Consider the following 15,043-nt stretch of genomic DNA (forward strand, 5'->3'; position numbering starts at 1 on the left):
TGAGAAAGCACCAGTTTTGGCAGGCCAGTTTCCTCTGAAATACTTTTGAATATTTTATGTAAGCCTCACAAAAGAAGAACAAATGGTTATGATATGTTTCTGTAACCTAGCAAAGCATTAAAAGCAAGAGGCTTGTGATTTACATAACATCCATATTACTAAGCAAAGCTTAGAAGTAGCGGCTGCCTAAAGCAGTGACAATGCATGCACTTCTCTCATGCCAAGGAATACAGATGCCCAAAGCTCCGCAAGCTGGTGGAAGCAAGGGAATGTCTGTAAATACCTACAAATATTTCTTATTTTCATAGACATCATGCAGCTTGAGAACGTGGGGATGCTCAATCAGCTTCAGGATAGCAATCTCTCTTTCCACCTGCCGGAGAAAAATTGAAGAACAGAGGTCAATGAAATAGAACTTGTAAGATGAAATAAAAAAAAAAAAGCAATTCACTAATGTTTCCTGCATGTTGCAAAATGTGTTCCTTTTTAACTATAGAGTAGAGAAGAAATCCTATACACACTTATGTATGCATGTAAAAAAAGTAATAAACATAATCATAATAAAATGTGATCTGATGTTAAAAATTATAAAACACACAAACAAAATACATACATAAATAGGTAAAAGTCATTTAAAAAGTTTCACTGTGCAGATAAAATGATCACAGCTAAATCTATTCTGTGGGCTTGGTTACTGAACTTATATTATGATGAAATGATATAGGTGAATATGTAATAAGCAAGGATTCTGCACTTAGGAGTGATGCGAACTGCTGCCTCCCTAAAACAAACTTCACAATCTGAAATCTACAGTAATATATTCAAAGAAAGGGAAATGGCGCTGTTCTATGCCACCAAACTATAATGAATGTAAAACTCATCATGAGTGATAAATATGGGGTGATAAAAGTTTAAAACAGGGGAAAAGCTTACCAAACACAGCTAAAATGCTGTGTAGACCAAATTTAAAAAGCCGTGTGGAGGCTACTGTAGTGAGTCCAGCAAAAAACAGTAAAGAAATGATCTAATATGATATAAAAAAAATATATATATATATATATATATATATATATATATATATATATATATATATATATATATATATATATATATATATATATGAGATAATGAAATATGAGACGACATGTTATGACGAAATGCATGAGGCGGAACTTGGTACGCACTACGTCAGTTCCACCACTTCTGGCTTCTCATGTCGTGGTCTGTGGAACGCATGCCTTCCAGACCCCCAGGGTGTCTTGTTTATTCCTTGCATGGCATTTGGCGCAATGGAGCTCCTCACCTTTTTTTAACTAGGCTATTGCCTCTATATTTTTACAAATAAAATACTCCTTTTTATGGTGGTACGCTATGAGGGTCCGTCTTTTCTGCTAAATTACATGTGGATACCCCGAACACGTCCAGCTCACAGTGGAGAGAAGGGGATACTATTAGTGGTACACTAATAGCCTGCCCATACCCCATGATACGTCACTCACCCCAGGAGGGACCAGGATTTCAGGTGGAGACCCGATCGGTTGCATCAGGTAGTGGAGGAGGATACATCCCGGGATTGAGATACCCAGGGATAGGAGTATATCCCACATATATGCCTTTCACCCCTGCAGGGGTAAGCCGCTCCAGTGAGTGCAAATACGAGAGGGGAGCACAGAAAGTCAACCTATATATTTCTGGCACTGGAATTCTAAACAGACGGTCACCATTAATATATTATTTATCCTTTTTGAATTTGCTCCAGTCACTTGGGGGAGTTTTTATTAGTTTTTATTTTTTATCTCTTTCATTTTTCTTTTTTGATACATGGGCATTAATTTATGCTATTGCACATTTATTGGACTTTTTGAATATATCAATATGCTTTTTGAATTTTAATATGTCTTTTGCACATTAATTGGGTTTCATATATATATTGTTATTATATTTATTTTATATCATATTAGATCATTTCTTTACTGTTTTTTGCTGGACTTACCACAGTACCCTCAACACGGCTTTTGGTCTACGCAGCATTTTACCTGTGTTTGTGAAACTTTTCCCCTGTATCACATTTAAACTTTTATCACTCATGTGAGTTTTACATTCATTATAGTTTGGTTGCAGAAAAAAGCTCATCAAACTCAGTTTCTCTTAGATCAATTCCCTGAAATAAAATGTTACCATATTTTTAGTACGGTAGTTATAACTTTAGATATGACTATTGTGAAAAAAACAAATTTCTCTATTATATTATTATTTCTGCAATTGCTCCTCTGCCGGAATTGACCTCGCTTGCTGAGCGGGGGACCATTCCGCTGGTTCCCGCTGAGCAGGTGAATGACAGATCTATCTCCGCTCACTGTGCAGTGTAGAGACAGACCCAGTCCCGCTCTCCTCTATGGGAAAATCGGGTGAAAACGAACCGCCTGTCTGTTTTTATCCAATCATATTGTATCTGATCCAATCCGCCAGACAGATGGAAAATAGGACCACCACCCATCTGGATTTTACAGGATTGGATAGCGGCAGATGTCACAACATGTCAGACATTTCACCACTAAGGTTCAATCAGGTCCAGGCAGACCTGATCGGACAGCCCATGTGAAAGGGGCCTTAAAGTGTAACTTCCCTCTCCCAGATCTGGTACTCACCCGTCCCTGATCCAGTGACTAGGTCACACAAGCACCAAAACCTTCCTGGCAAGGACTACTCATGCACTACACACTCTCCATTCATTAATTCTAGCTTTTACTTGGACACTCCATAGGAATGAATGGAGAGTGCAGATTGCAAGGGTCCTGAAAGTGAAATTGGTGCATTAACACAAGAACAATGAGGCTCCAATGAGGCTCCATTCACATCTGTGCATTTCCTTGTATTTCAGAAATGCACTGCATCAATAATCACATTTAAAAATGCACCAAGCTCCGCTCTAAATTCCTGATGATTCTTTGGGGCAATTATTGCGTGTAGGGTAGCCCATTCAGGTGGAAGGTGGATGGGCTGCCCTATGTATGATGAGTAAAAATGCTCCAAAACGCCTCCCCCCTTCGCTAAAAAAAATTTTTTTAAATGCATGGGGGAATGTGAGTTCCCGCTATGCAGAGATGTGAAGAGGGCTTGACAGTTGAGTGTTTCTGTCTACTTCCTCCTATGTACTTGTATAAAGATGGACATACACTATGCAATCTGATTTTATATTGTGTTTTAATGAGAAGGGTGATGATTGATTGCACTTCATTTAAAAAATGTGCAGCTGTGAATGGGTGGATAGGTAAGAGGGTGGATGATGCAGGGTGTGGGCTAATGAGGTCAGCTGGTCAACTCCTTCCTGTGTCATGACCTAAAGTCTGACCAGGAAGTAAGGCAAAACTAATGGATATGTTTGGAAACATGGATGAGGACAAGTGAAGTACCGTATATACTCGAGTATAAGCCGAGATTTTCAGCCTCTTTTTTGAGGCTGAAAGTGCCCCCCTCGGCTTTTACTCGAGTCATCGCTGTCTGCCCGCTCGATCAGCGTGTCGAGCAGACAGACAGCGGCCATTCTATAATTCAAAAGCCGCGCCTCCGGCTCCGCCTTCGCCTGTGATAGGCGGAACACTGAATTTCCCAGCAGCCTGTGTTCCGCCTATCACGGACATCGTATCATCCTCGTACTACGGACGAGGATGATACGATGTCCGTGATAGGCGGAACACAGGCTGCTGGGAAATTGAGTGTTCCGCCTATCACAGGCGAAGGCGGAGGCGCGGCTTTTGAATTTTACAATGGCCGCCGAAGGCGCCGACGAAGAGGGCACGGGACGGAGGCAAGGCAAGGCACGGCACGGGACGGGACGGGACGGAGGCAAGGCAAGGCACGACACGGGACGGAGGCAAGGCACGGCACGGGACGGAGGCAAGGAGGCAAGGCACGGGACGGAGGCTCGGGACAAAGGCTCGGGACACAGGTAGGCTGGACACACACACACACACACACACACACACACACACACACACACACACACACACACACACACACGGATGGATGGAGACACACACAGGGATGGATGGATACACACACACACAGGGATGGATGGATGGATGGAGACACACACACACAGGGATGGATGGATGGAGACACACACACACAGGGATGGATGGATGGATGGATGGATGGAGACACACACACACAGGGATGGATGGATGGATGGACACACACACACACAGGGATGGATGGACGGACACACAGGGATGGACGGACACACAGGGATGGACGGACACACACACAGGGATGGACAGGCATGTCTCACCCTCGGCTTATACACGAGTCAATAAGTTTGCCAGTTTTTTTGGGGGTAAATTGGGGGCCTCGGCTTATATTCGGGTCGGCCTATACTCGAGTATATACGGTAAGTGTCTGTAGAATTAATGAAAAGCGCTGATATTTTTGCAAAAAAAAAAAAAGAGCTGGAATTTAGTAAGAAAAAAAAAAGAAAAAAGGGGAACTTATTCTTTAAGCATTAACAAAAATCCTGGAAGCTTATTAGTTTCTATGCTGAGCTATACCAGATTTTGCACTCTCCAGTTTTAGTAGATTAACCCCAATGTGTATATTAGCATAACATGTGTTTATAATAACCCTTCTTGAAGCATTTTTCTGTGCAGATCTCTGGTGGCATGAAAGCAGCAATTTAAAGCATAATCTCCTGCGCTCTGGGGTGGTGCTTAGGGGTAAGATGGACTCTCCTCTTGACAGAGCACACTTGTCTTGCTGCCCTCAAGGACTGTTGGTATCCTTGTACAAACTACAAAACAACTAGAGAGAGGGCTCAATGATCTAGTGCATTCCCATAACTCAATTTTTATTAAAAAAAGTAAAAAAACAAGTGGGTACTCACAAACACATGTTTTACACAAGCATGTCTAAAAATACAGATGAGACCAACTGGGAATGGCATGGGATGGTATGGGAAGACCTCTAAACGTTCATAAATGGCAAACATGTTTCGAGGGTCACGCCCTCTTCTTCAGAGTCCCAGGAGTTATGATAATGCACCAGGTCAGTCGATGCGCCCTCTCTGTTGTACTTTTGTGGCATGAACTCAGCACTCTAGTGCTGTCAGTCAAATGGTACAGAGATTACTGGACAAATAAAATGTGAACGTGCACTGCTCATTGTTACCCCACTGTCCAGCAACTTTGACATGATGACTTCATATGCTGTAGATCAAGGAGCTCATGAGTGTGTTCTTGGCAGCTTAGGCACTATTGTGCAGGTGAGGAAATGCTGGGTGTCGAGGACATCAAAAGAGGACAAGCAACCAATGTGTCCATGCAAATAGTGCAATGTTATTATTCTGAGAGGAGGAACAAGGGACATTTTAAATAAGATGGCTACATCTTAAAGGATAAGTTTAACTTTATAAAAAATAAAATAAATGTACATCTTTTATCAAATAAAAAATTAGCATTTTTTTTTTTTTTACTAGGAGCCTACACAATAGATCACGTGTGCAATGCAGGGCTCTTGCAGACTGTCTGTATAAGCTTCCTGCTTGTACCTGCTATGAGCAGGCAGTTACACACACCGATAGAAGTAAAAATGATCTACCTAGAGTGCTCAACAGTGCCCTGGTAGTTCATAGAGCCAACTACTGCAAACACTGTTGGTACTTGTAGTTCTCCTATTCACAGAACTCTGTGAATGATGCGGGCCAGGTAGGCAGAGCCCCATACGGCTGCATTGTCACAAAAAATTGTGACATTGAGTGTGAGGAGAAGATCCCTGCTCGCTGTCACAATAGTTGATCGGGGGTGGGGTGGGATGGCAGTGGTGTGGGGGTGCGGGTTTGCTGCTGCATCTGTAACATATACATATAAATGATATTTTGCGCTAAATAAAGGATACTTGATTTTTATTGATTTTGTATTGATTTTTCTGATGTTTTTTATGTGTTGAAATAACTTTGTGTTGGGTCACAGTATATTTTTTGCAATTTTTGTAATAGACAATAATTTTTTATATTTTTGTCATGATTTGCATCTGTAGCATGTTACATATTACACCCTGAATATGGGTGTAACATGGAACATGTTACTAAAAATGAACTGATTCTTTAACTATTATAACAGGTAAATTGTATCTACAACTAAAACCTTTTTCTTCTTTTTGGATAGAGCAGAGAAGGGATAAAAGCACTGTTAGGAGTTACTTCTATTCGGGGTGGGCACATATTTATATTATATTATATTATATTGTCAAAAGTATAAAAGTATTGGGACGCTTGCCTTTAGACACACATGAACTTTAATGGCATCTCAGTCTTAGTTCGTAGGGTCCAATATTGAGTTGGCTATAACAGCTTCAACTCTTCTGGGAAGGTTGTTTACAAGGTTTAGGAGTGTTGGGAATGTTTGACCATTCTTTCAGAAGCGCATTTGTGAGGTCAGGGACTGATGTGGACTAGAAGGCTTGGCTCTAAGGTCTCTGCTCTAATTAATCCCAGAGGTGTTTTATGGGGGGTTGAGGTCAGGACTCTGTGCAGGCCAGTCAAGTTCCTCCACCCCAAACTCACTCATCCATGTCTTTATAAACCTTGCTTTTTGCACTGGTGAGCAGTCATGTTGAATCAGGAAGGCTCCATCCCAAAACTGTTCCCACAAGTTTGGGAGCATGACATTTGTTCAAAATGTCTTGGTATGCCTTAAGAGTTCCCTTCACTGGAACTAAGGGGCCAAGCCCAACCCATGAAAAATATCCCCACACCATAATCCCCCTCCACCATATGATTTGGTGGAAAAGACATGGATGAGTGAGTTTGGGGTGGAGGAACTTGACTGGCCTCCACATCCCTGACCTCAACTCGATAGAACTCCTTTGTGATGAATTAGAGAGAAGACTGCGAGCCAGACCTTCTCGTCCAACATCAGTGCCTGACCTCACAAATGCGCTTCTTGAAGAATGGGCAAACATTCCCATAGACAAACTCCTAAACCTTGTCGACAGTCTCCCAAAAAGAGTTGATGCTGTTATAGCTGCAAAGGGTGGGCCAACTCAATATTGAACCGTACGGAATAAGACTGGGATGTCATTAAAGCTAGTTAAAGCTAGATATAGTTATATATATAGATATAAAGAGGAAGTAAACCCTGATGAGTTTACTTCCTCTTTCATTCCCTGCAAAGGCAAAGCATAATGGACTACTATGCATCGCATATTAGCCCATTATGTGTCACTTACCTGACACAGGAGCCAGCGAAGTCGCCGCTGTCCCCTGTAGTCCGCCACATCCATCTTGTTGGTGGGGTCTCGCAGCTCCGCCGCTGTCATTCGGCGAATCTGCGATGACGTCACTCCCGCGCATGCGCACGGGAGCCGACACGCGCGGCAGCTCCGTCGCTGAGAATGCCGCGCTCAGTGCGCCTGCGGTGCCTGTCTTCGGGCAAATATCTCCTAAACCGTATAGGTTTAGGAGATATTTCTTGGACCTACAGGTAAGCCTTAATCTAGGCTTACCTGTAGGTCAAAGTGTGTTGTAAGGGTTTACAACCACTTTAAGTGCTGTCCAGATGTTAATTCCCCCAGTGATAGTCCTTTTTAGGCAGCATTGAGGCAGGGCTGATGGGGTGGAGGGGAAATGCACCCTCTGGCACATGATCCCATTAGGGGTGCCAAGGGCAGGGAGGACCCCTTTCCTGTGCCGAAGCCATACCCCTCAGGGCTTTATCCCATGACTAACCTATCTGGGGGACCACATTTAGTGATGGCCGAACGGTTCGCCCGGCGGTCGTTTCGCGGCGAATTTCCGACATTCGCGGTCCGCACGTTCGAACGCCTTTTTCCGTCGTTCGCCGCGGCGGACTTACGTGTTTAATGTATACAAGAACTTTAACCTTTGGTGACACGTTTATCATGTGATACAGGACAGCCAATTGAGACATGACAGCACATGGACACTTGTACATTCCCCCTAACCTATAAATACACCCGATCCGGTGGCCATTTTACATTCTTTCTTCTGTTAAGATAGGGACAGGTTCCTGTGTGGAGTAGGGAGAGATAAACCACTAGCTATTTGGTACACAAAAGTTCTTTTCAGGACTGGTATAGGTGTTAGGTGTTGATAGGTTTGCTGTGCTGCTGATTCTTGCAGCAGCCTGAGTGTCTTTTGTTAGTTTAGAGAAAGGGAAAGGACGGTGTATGCTACAGGGACAGCCAGATTAGTCTTTCATCATCATCATCATCATCATCATCATTAGCTGTTACTATCAAGGTCCACAAAAGAGCTGTTCCAGTAACCACTAATCGTTCTCTTTTTTTGCCAATTTGTATAGGGACAGGAAGGAAGCAGTGTTGTCAGGCAGTGAGGGTAATTTTAAAGACTTGCTGTTATTATTAGTTCCACAAAGGTTCTTTTCAGGACTGGTATCAGTGGTACAGTAATAGGCTTGTACATGTATAATATTCTTTCTTCCAAATATAGAAAGGATATTATACTTGACTGCTGCCCTTCTGCTGCAGTCTGCTAAACATTCACAACTCACTTGTTCCACAAAAGTTCTTATAAGGACTGGTAACTTGGTATAGGGTGCTACGGTACATAGGCTTGAGTGCGGTACAGTCTGCTGTTCTGTAAGGACCGCTATCGGTCCACAATAGATAGGGTTGACGTGCACCACTGCTGACCGCTGCCCTATACTGCAGCAGTCCTTCAGCGGTATAGGGACTGACGTACAGTCTGCTAATCACTAACACACAACCTGCTTGTTCCACAAAAGTTCTTATAAGGACTGGTAACTTGGTATAGGGTGCTACGGTACATAGGCTTGAGTGCGGTACAGTCTGCTGTTCTGTAAGGACCGCTATCGGTCCACAATAGATAGGGTTGACGTGCACCACTGCTGACCGCTGCCCTATACTGCAGCAGTCCTTCAGCGGTATAGGGACTGACGTACAGTCTGCTAAACACTAATACACAACCTGCTTGGTCCACAAAAGTTCTTATAAGGACTGGTAACTTGGTATAGGGTGCTACGGTACATAGGCTTGAGTGCGGTACAGTCTGCTGTTCTGTAAGGACCGCTATCGGTCCACAATAGATAGGGTTGACGTGCACCACTGCTGACCGCTGCCCTATACTGCAGCAGTCCTTCAGCGGTATAGGGACTGACGTACAGTCTGCTAAACACTAATACACAACCTGCTTGGTCCACAAAAGTTCTTATAAGGACTGGTAACTTGGTATAGGGTGCTACGGTACATAGGCTTGAGTGCGGTACAGTCTGCTGTTCTGTAAGGACCGCTATCGGTCCACAATAGATAGGGTTGACGTGCACCACTGCTGACCGCTCACCTATACTGCAGCAGTCCTTCAGCGGTATAGGGACTGACGTACAGTCTGCTAATCACTAACACACAACCTGCTTGTTCCACAAAAGTTCTTATAAGGACTGGTAACTTGGTATAGGGTGCTACGGTACATAGGCTTGAGTGCGGTACAGTCTGCTGTTCTGTAAGGACCGCTATCGGTCCACAATAGATAGGGTTGACGTGCACCACTGCTGACCGCTGCCCTATACTGCAGCAGTCCTTCAGCGGTATAGGGACTGACGTACAGTCTGCTAAACACTAACACACAACCTGCTTGGTCCACAAAAGTTCTTATAAGGACTGGTAACTTGGTATAGGGTGCTACGGTACATAGGCTTGAGTGCGGTACAGTCTGCTGTTCTGTAAGGACCGCTATCGGTCCACAATAGATAGGGTTGACGTGCACCACTGCTGACCGCTGCCCTATACTGCAGCAGTCCTTCAGCGGTATAGGGACTGACGTACAGTCTGCTAAACACTAATACACAACCTGCTTGGTCCACAAAAGTTCTTATAAGGACTGGTAACTTGGTATAGGGTGCTACGGTACATAGGCTTGAGTGCGGTACAGTCTGCTGTTCTGTAAGGACCGCTATCGGTCCACAATAGATAGGGTTGACGTGCACCACTGCTGACCGCTCACCTATACTGCAGCAGTCCTTCAGCGGTATAGGGACTGACGTACAGTCTGCTAATCACTAACACACAACCTGCTTGTTCCACAAAAGTTCTTATAAGGACTGGTAACTTGGTATAGGGTGCTACGGTACATAGGCTTGAGTGCGGTACAGTCTGCTGTTCTGTAAGGACCGCTATCGGTCCACAATAGATAGGGTTGACGTGCACCACTGCTGACCGCTGCCCTATACTGCAGCAGTCCTTCAGCGGTATAGGGACTGACGTACAGTCTGCTAAACACTAATACACAACCTGCTTGGTCCACAAAAGTTCTTATAAGGACTGGTAACTTGGTATAGGGTGCTACGGTACATAGGCTTGAGTGCGGTACAGTCTGCTGTTCTGTAAGGACCGCTATCGGTCCACAATAGATAGGGTTGACGTGCACCACTGCTGACCGCTGCCCTATACTGCAGCAGTCCTTCAGCGGTATAGGGACTGACGTACAGTCTGCTAAACACTAATACACAACCTGCTTGGTCCACAAAAGTTCTTATAAGGACTGGTAACTTGGTATAGGGTGCTACGGTACATAGGCTTGAGTGCGGTACAGTCTGCTGTTCTGTAAGGACCGCTATCGGTCCACAATAGATAGGGTTGACGTGCACCACTGCTGACCGCTGCCCTATACTGCAGCAGTCCTTCAGCGGTATAGGGACTGACGTACAGTCTGCTAAACACTAATACACAACCTGCTTGGTCCACAAAAGTTCTTATAAGGACTGGTAACTTGGTATAGGGTGCTACGGTACATAGGCTTGAGTGCGGTACAGTCTGCTGTTCTGTAAGGACCGCTATCGGTCCACAATAGATAGGGTTGACGTGCACCACTGCTGACCGCTCACCTATACTGCAGCAGTCCTTCAGCGGTATAGGGACTGACGTACAGTCTGCTAATCACTAACACACAACCTGCTTGTTCCACAAAAGTTCTTATAAGGACTGGTAACTTGGTATAGGGTGCTACGGTACATAGGCTTGAGTGCGGTACAGTCTGCTGTTCTGTAAGGACCGCTATCGGTCCACAATAGATAGGGTTGACGTGCACCACTGCTGACCGCTGCCCTATACTGCAGCAGTCCTTCAGCGGTATAGGGACTGACGTACAGTCTGCTAATCACTAACACACAACCTGCTTGTTCCACAAAAGTTCTTATAAGGACTGGTAACTTGGTATAGGGTGCTACGGTACATAGGCTTGAGTGCGGTACAGTCTGCTGTTCTGTAAGGACCGCTATCGGTCCACAATAGATAGGGTTGACGTGCACCACTGCTGACCGCTGCCCTATACTGCAGCAGTCCTTCAGCGGTATAGGGACTGACGTACAGTCTGCTAAACACTAATACACAACCTGCTTGGTCCACAAAAGTTCTTATAAGGACTGGTAACTTGGTATAGGGTGCTACGGTACATAGGCTTGAGTGCGGTACAGTCTGCTGTTCTGTAAGGACCGCTATCGGTCCACAATAGATAGGGTTGACGTGCACCACTGCTGACCGCTCACCTATACTGCAGCAGTCCTTCAGCGGTATAGGGACTGACGTACAGTCTGCTAATCACTAACACACAACCTGCTTGTTCCACAAAAGTTCTTATAAGGACTGGTAACTTGGTATAGGGTGCTACGGTACATAGGCTTGAGTGCGGTACAGTCTGCTGTTCTGTAAGGACCGCTATCGGTCCACAATAGATAGGGTTGACGTGCACCACTGCTGACCGCTCACCTATACTGCAGCAGTCCTTCAGCGGTATAGGGACTGACGTACAGTCTGCTAATCACTAACACACAACCTGCTTGTTCCACAAAAGTTCTTATAAGGACTGGTAACTTGGTATAGGGTGCTACGGTACATAGGCTTGAGTGCGGTACAGTCTGCTGTTCTGTAAGGACCGCTATCGGTCCACAATAGATAGGGTTGACGTGCACCACTGCTGACCGCTGCCCTATACTGCAGCAGTCCTTCAGCGGTATAGGGACTGACGTACAGTCTGCTAAACACTAATACACAACCTGCTTGGTCCACAAAAGTTCTTATAAGGACTGGTAACTTGGTATAGGGTGCTACGGTACATAGGCTTGAGTGCGGTACAGTCTGCTGTTCTGTAAGGACCGCTATCGGTCCACAATAGATAGGGTTGACGTGCACCACTGCTGACCGCTGCCCTATACTGCAGCAGTCCTTCAGCGGTATAGGGACTGACGTACAGTCTGCTAAACACTAATACACAACCTGCTTGGTCCACAAAAGTTCTTATAAGGACTGGTAACTTGGTATAGGGTGCTACGGTACATAGGCTTGAGTGCGGTACAGTCTGCTGTTCTGTAAGGACCGCTATCGGTCCACAATAGATAGGGTTGACGTGCACCACTGCTGACCGCTCACCTATACTGCAGCAGTCCTTCAGCGGTATAGGGACTGACGTACAGTCTGCTAATCACTAACACACAACCTGCTTGTTCCACAAAAGTTCTTATAAGGACTGGTAACTTGGTATAGGGTGCTACGGTACATAGGCTTGAGTGCGGTACAGTCTGCTGTTCTGTAAGGACCGCTATCGGTCCACAATAGATAGGGTTGACGTGCACCACTGCTGACCGCTGCCCTATACTGCAGCAGTCCTTCAGCGGTATAGGGACTGACGTACAGTCTGCTAAACACTAATACACAACCTGCTTGGTCCACAAAAGTTCTTATAAGGACTGGTAACTTGGTATAGGGTGCTACGGTACATAGGCTTGAGTGCGGTACAGTCTGCTGTTCTGTAAGGACCGCTATCGGTCCACAATAGATAGGGTTGACGTGCACCACTGCTGACCGCTGCCCTATACTGCAGCAGTCCTTCAGCGGTATAGGGACTGACGTACAGTCTGCTAAACACTAATACACAACCTGCTTGGTCCACAAAAGTTCTTATAAGGACTGGTAACTTGGTATAGGGTGCTACGGTACATAGGCTTGAGTGCGGTACAGTCTGCTGTTCTGTAAGGACCGCTATCGGTCCACAATAGATAGGGTTGACGTGCACCACTGCTGACCGCTGCCCTATACTGCAGCAGTCCTTCAGCGGTATAGGGACTGACGTACAGTCTGCTAAACACTAATACACAACCTGCTTGGTCCACAAAAGTTCTTATAAGGACTGGTAACTTGGTATAGGGTGCTACGGTACATAGGCTTGAGTGCGGTACAGTCTGCTGTTCTGTAAGGACCGCTATCGGTCCACAATAGATAGGGTTGACGTGCACCACTGCTGACCGCTCACCTATACTGCAGCAGTCCTTCAGCGGTATAGGGACTGACGTACAGTCTGCTAATCACTAACACACAACCTGCTTGTTCCACAAAAGTTCTTATAAGGACTGGTAACTTGGTATAGGGTGCTACGGTACATAGGCTTGAGTGCGGTACAGTCTGCTGTTCTGTAAGGACCGCTATCGGTCCACAATAGATAGGGTTGACGTGCACCACTGCTGACCGCTGCCCTATACTGCAGCAGTCCTTCAGCGGTATAGGGACTGACGTACAGTCTGCTAAACACTAATACACAACCTGCTTGGTCCACAAAAGTTCTTATAAGGACTGGTAACTTGGTATAGGGTGCTACGGTACATAGGCTTGAGTGCGGTACAGTCTGCTGTTCTGTAAGGACCGCTATCGGTCCACAATAGATAGGGTTGACGTGCACCACTGCTGACCGCTGCCCTATACTGCAGCAGTCCTTCAGCGGTATAGGGACTGACGTACAGTCTGCTAAACACTAATACACAACCTGCTTGGTCCACAAAAGTTCTTATAAGGACTGGTAACTTGGTATAGGGTGCTACGGTACATAGGCTTGAGTGCGGTACAGTCTGCTGTTCTGTAAGGACCGCTATAGGTCCACAATAGATAGGGTTGACGTGCACCACTGCTGACCGCTCACCTATACTGCAGCAGTCCTTCAGCGGTATAGGGACTAAGAGTTTTGTCACAGGGTCATTTAAAAAATGACATGCAGAGGAAGAGGCAGGCCCTTCCGCAGGGGTGGTAGGGGTAGGGCAGGAGCAACAGGCTTGAGCCAAAGTGGGAAGTTGCAGAAGGTGCGTTCAATTACTTTAAAGGATGCACCAGACTTGGTTGAGTGGCTCGCTCAGCCTTACTCTTCTGCACCCTCCTCATCCTCTCGATCTGCACCCTCTTCTTCACTCTCTGCTATGTGCACCCCCAAAGACACTACCACCAACAACACGACCACCACCACCACCACCACATACCTTCCGCTTGAGTCACTGGAATTATTTTCCGATCCATATCAAGAGGACATTTCTGATGCGCAGCCACTCTTGGTATTGGATCAGGAAGAGGAGGTAGCAACAAGCGCTACTCAGCAGTCTGACGCCAGTACCCAGATCAGCCCAAGGAGGAGGTTGGTCCCCGGTGTTGCTGCCTACTCTACTTATAGCGGTGGGGAAGGTGACGTTGATGATGACGTGTCTAGTGATGTCACGTGGGTGCCCACAAGAGAGGAAGAGGAGGGGAGTTCAGAGGGAGATATGGACCAGCAGATAGGGAGGAGAAGCAGCAATGACTTACATTGCACAGCAGGGACAAAGCAGACTGCAAATGTATCAGGAGCGAGTCATCGACCATGTACGGTCACATCTGGCGCTCCCAGGACACCGGCACATGGCTCCGCAGTGTGGGCTTTTTTTAACGTGTCCGCTGCTGACAATAGCGTTGCCATCTGCAATCTTTGCAGTCAACGCGTTAGTCGCGGTAAGCCCAATACTCACCTAGGGACGACCGCCTTAAGAAGGCACATGAGCAGCCATCACCGAGCCCAGTGGGAGCAACGGAACACACAAAGCCACACTGCAGGCTCTCACCGTCCAGCCTCGTCTTCTACTTCTCCTTCTCCTCTCTCCTCACAATTGTCCTCCACTCCACCTTCCATCACGCCAAGCTCACATTTTTCTGCAAAAAGGCAGGCTTCCGTGGGCCTAATGTTTGAGCGTAAAAAAATGATGACGCC

At 45.9% G+C, this 15,043-nt stretch overlaps 1 protein-coding gene across 7 annotated transcripts in view; it reads right to left on the minus strand.

The window, feature by feature from the left end:
• The window catches only part of LOC143934134 (serine/threonine-protein kinase BRSK2-like), a 480,076-nt gene that overhangs the window by 183,361 nt on the left and 281,672 nt on the right, over window positions 1-15,043 (minus strand). For 6 of the 7 annotated variants that reach the window (XM_077457486.1, XM_077457484.1, XM_077457485.1 and 3 more), the window contains exon 3: window positions 288-373. In XM_077457486.1, the coding sequence (XP_077313612.1) occupies window positions 288-373 (86 nt within the window). Of the gene's footprint in view, window positions 1-283; window positions 374-15,043 lie in introns of all 7 variants that reach the window. The other variant, XM_077457487.1, reaches the window with a different exon arrangement.

This window comes from Lithobates pipiens, unplaced genomic scaffold (assembly GCF_037356315.1).
Source record: "Lithobates pipiens isolate NorthernLeopardFrog02 unplaced genomic scaffold, aLitPip1_a1.2 Scaffold_27, whole genome shotgun sequence".
In the NCBI taxonomy this organism is placed as follows: Eukaryota; Metazoa; Chordata; class Amphibia; order Anura; family Ranidae; genus Lithobates; species Lithobates pipiens.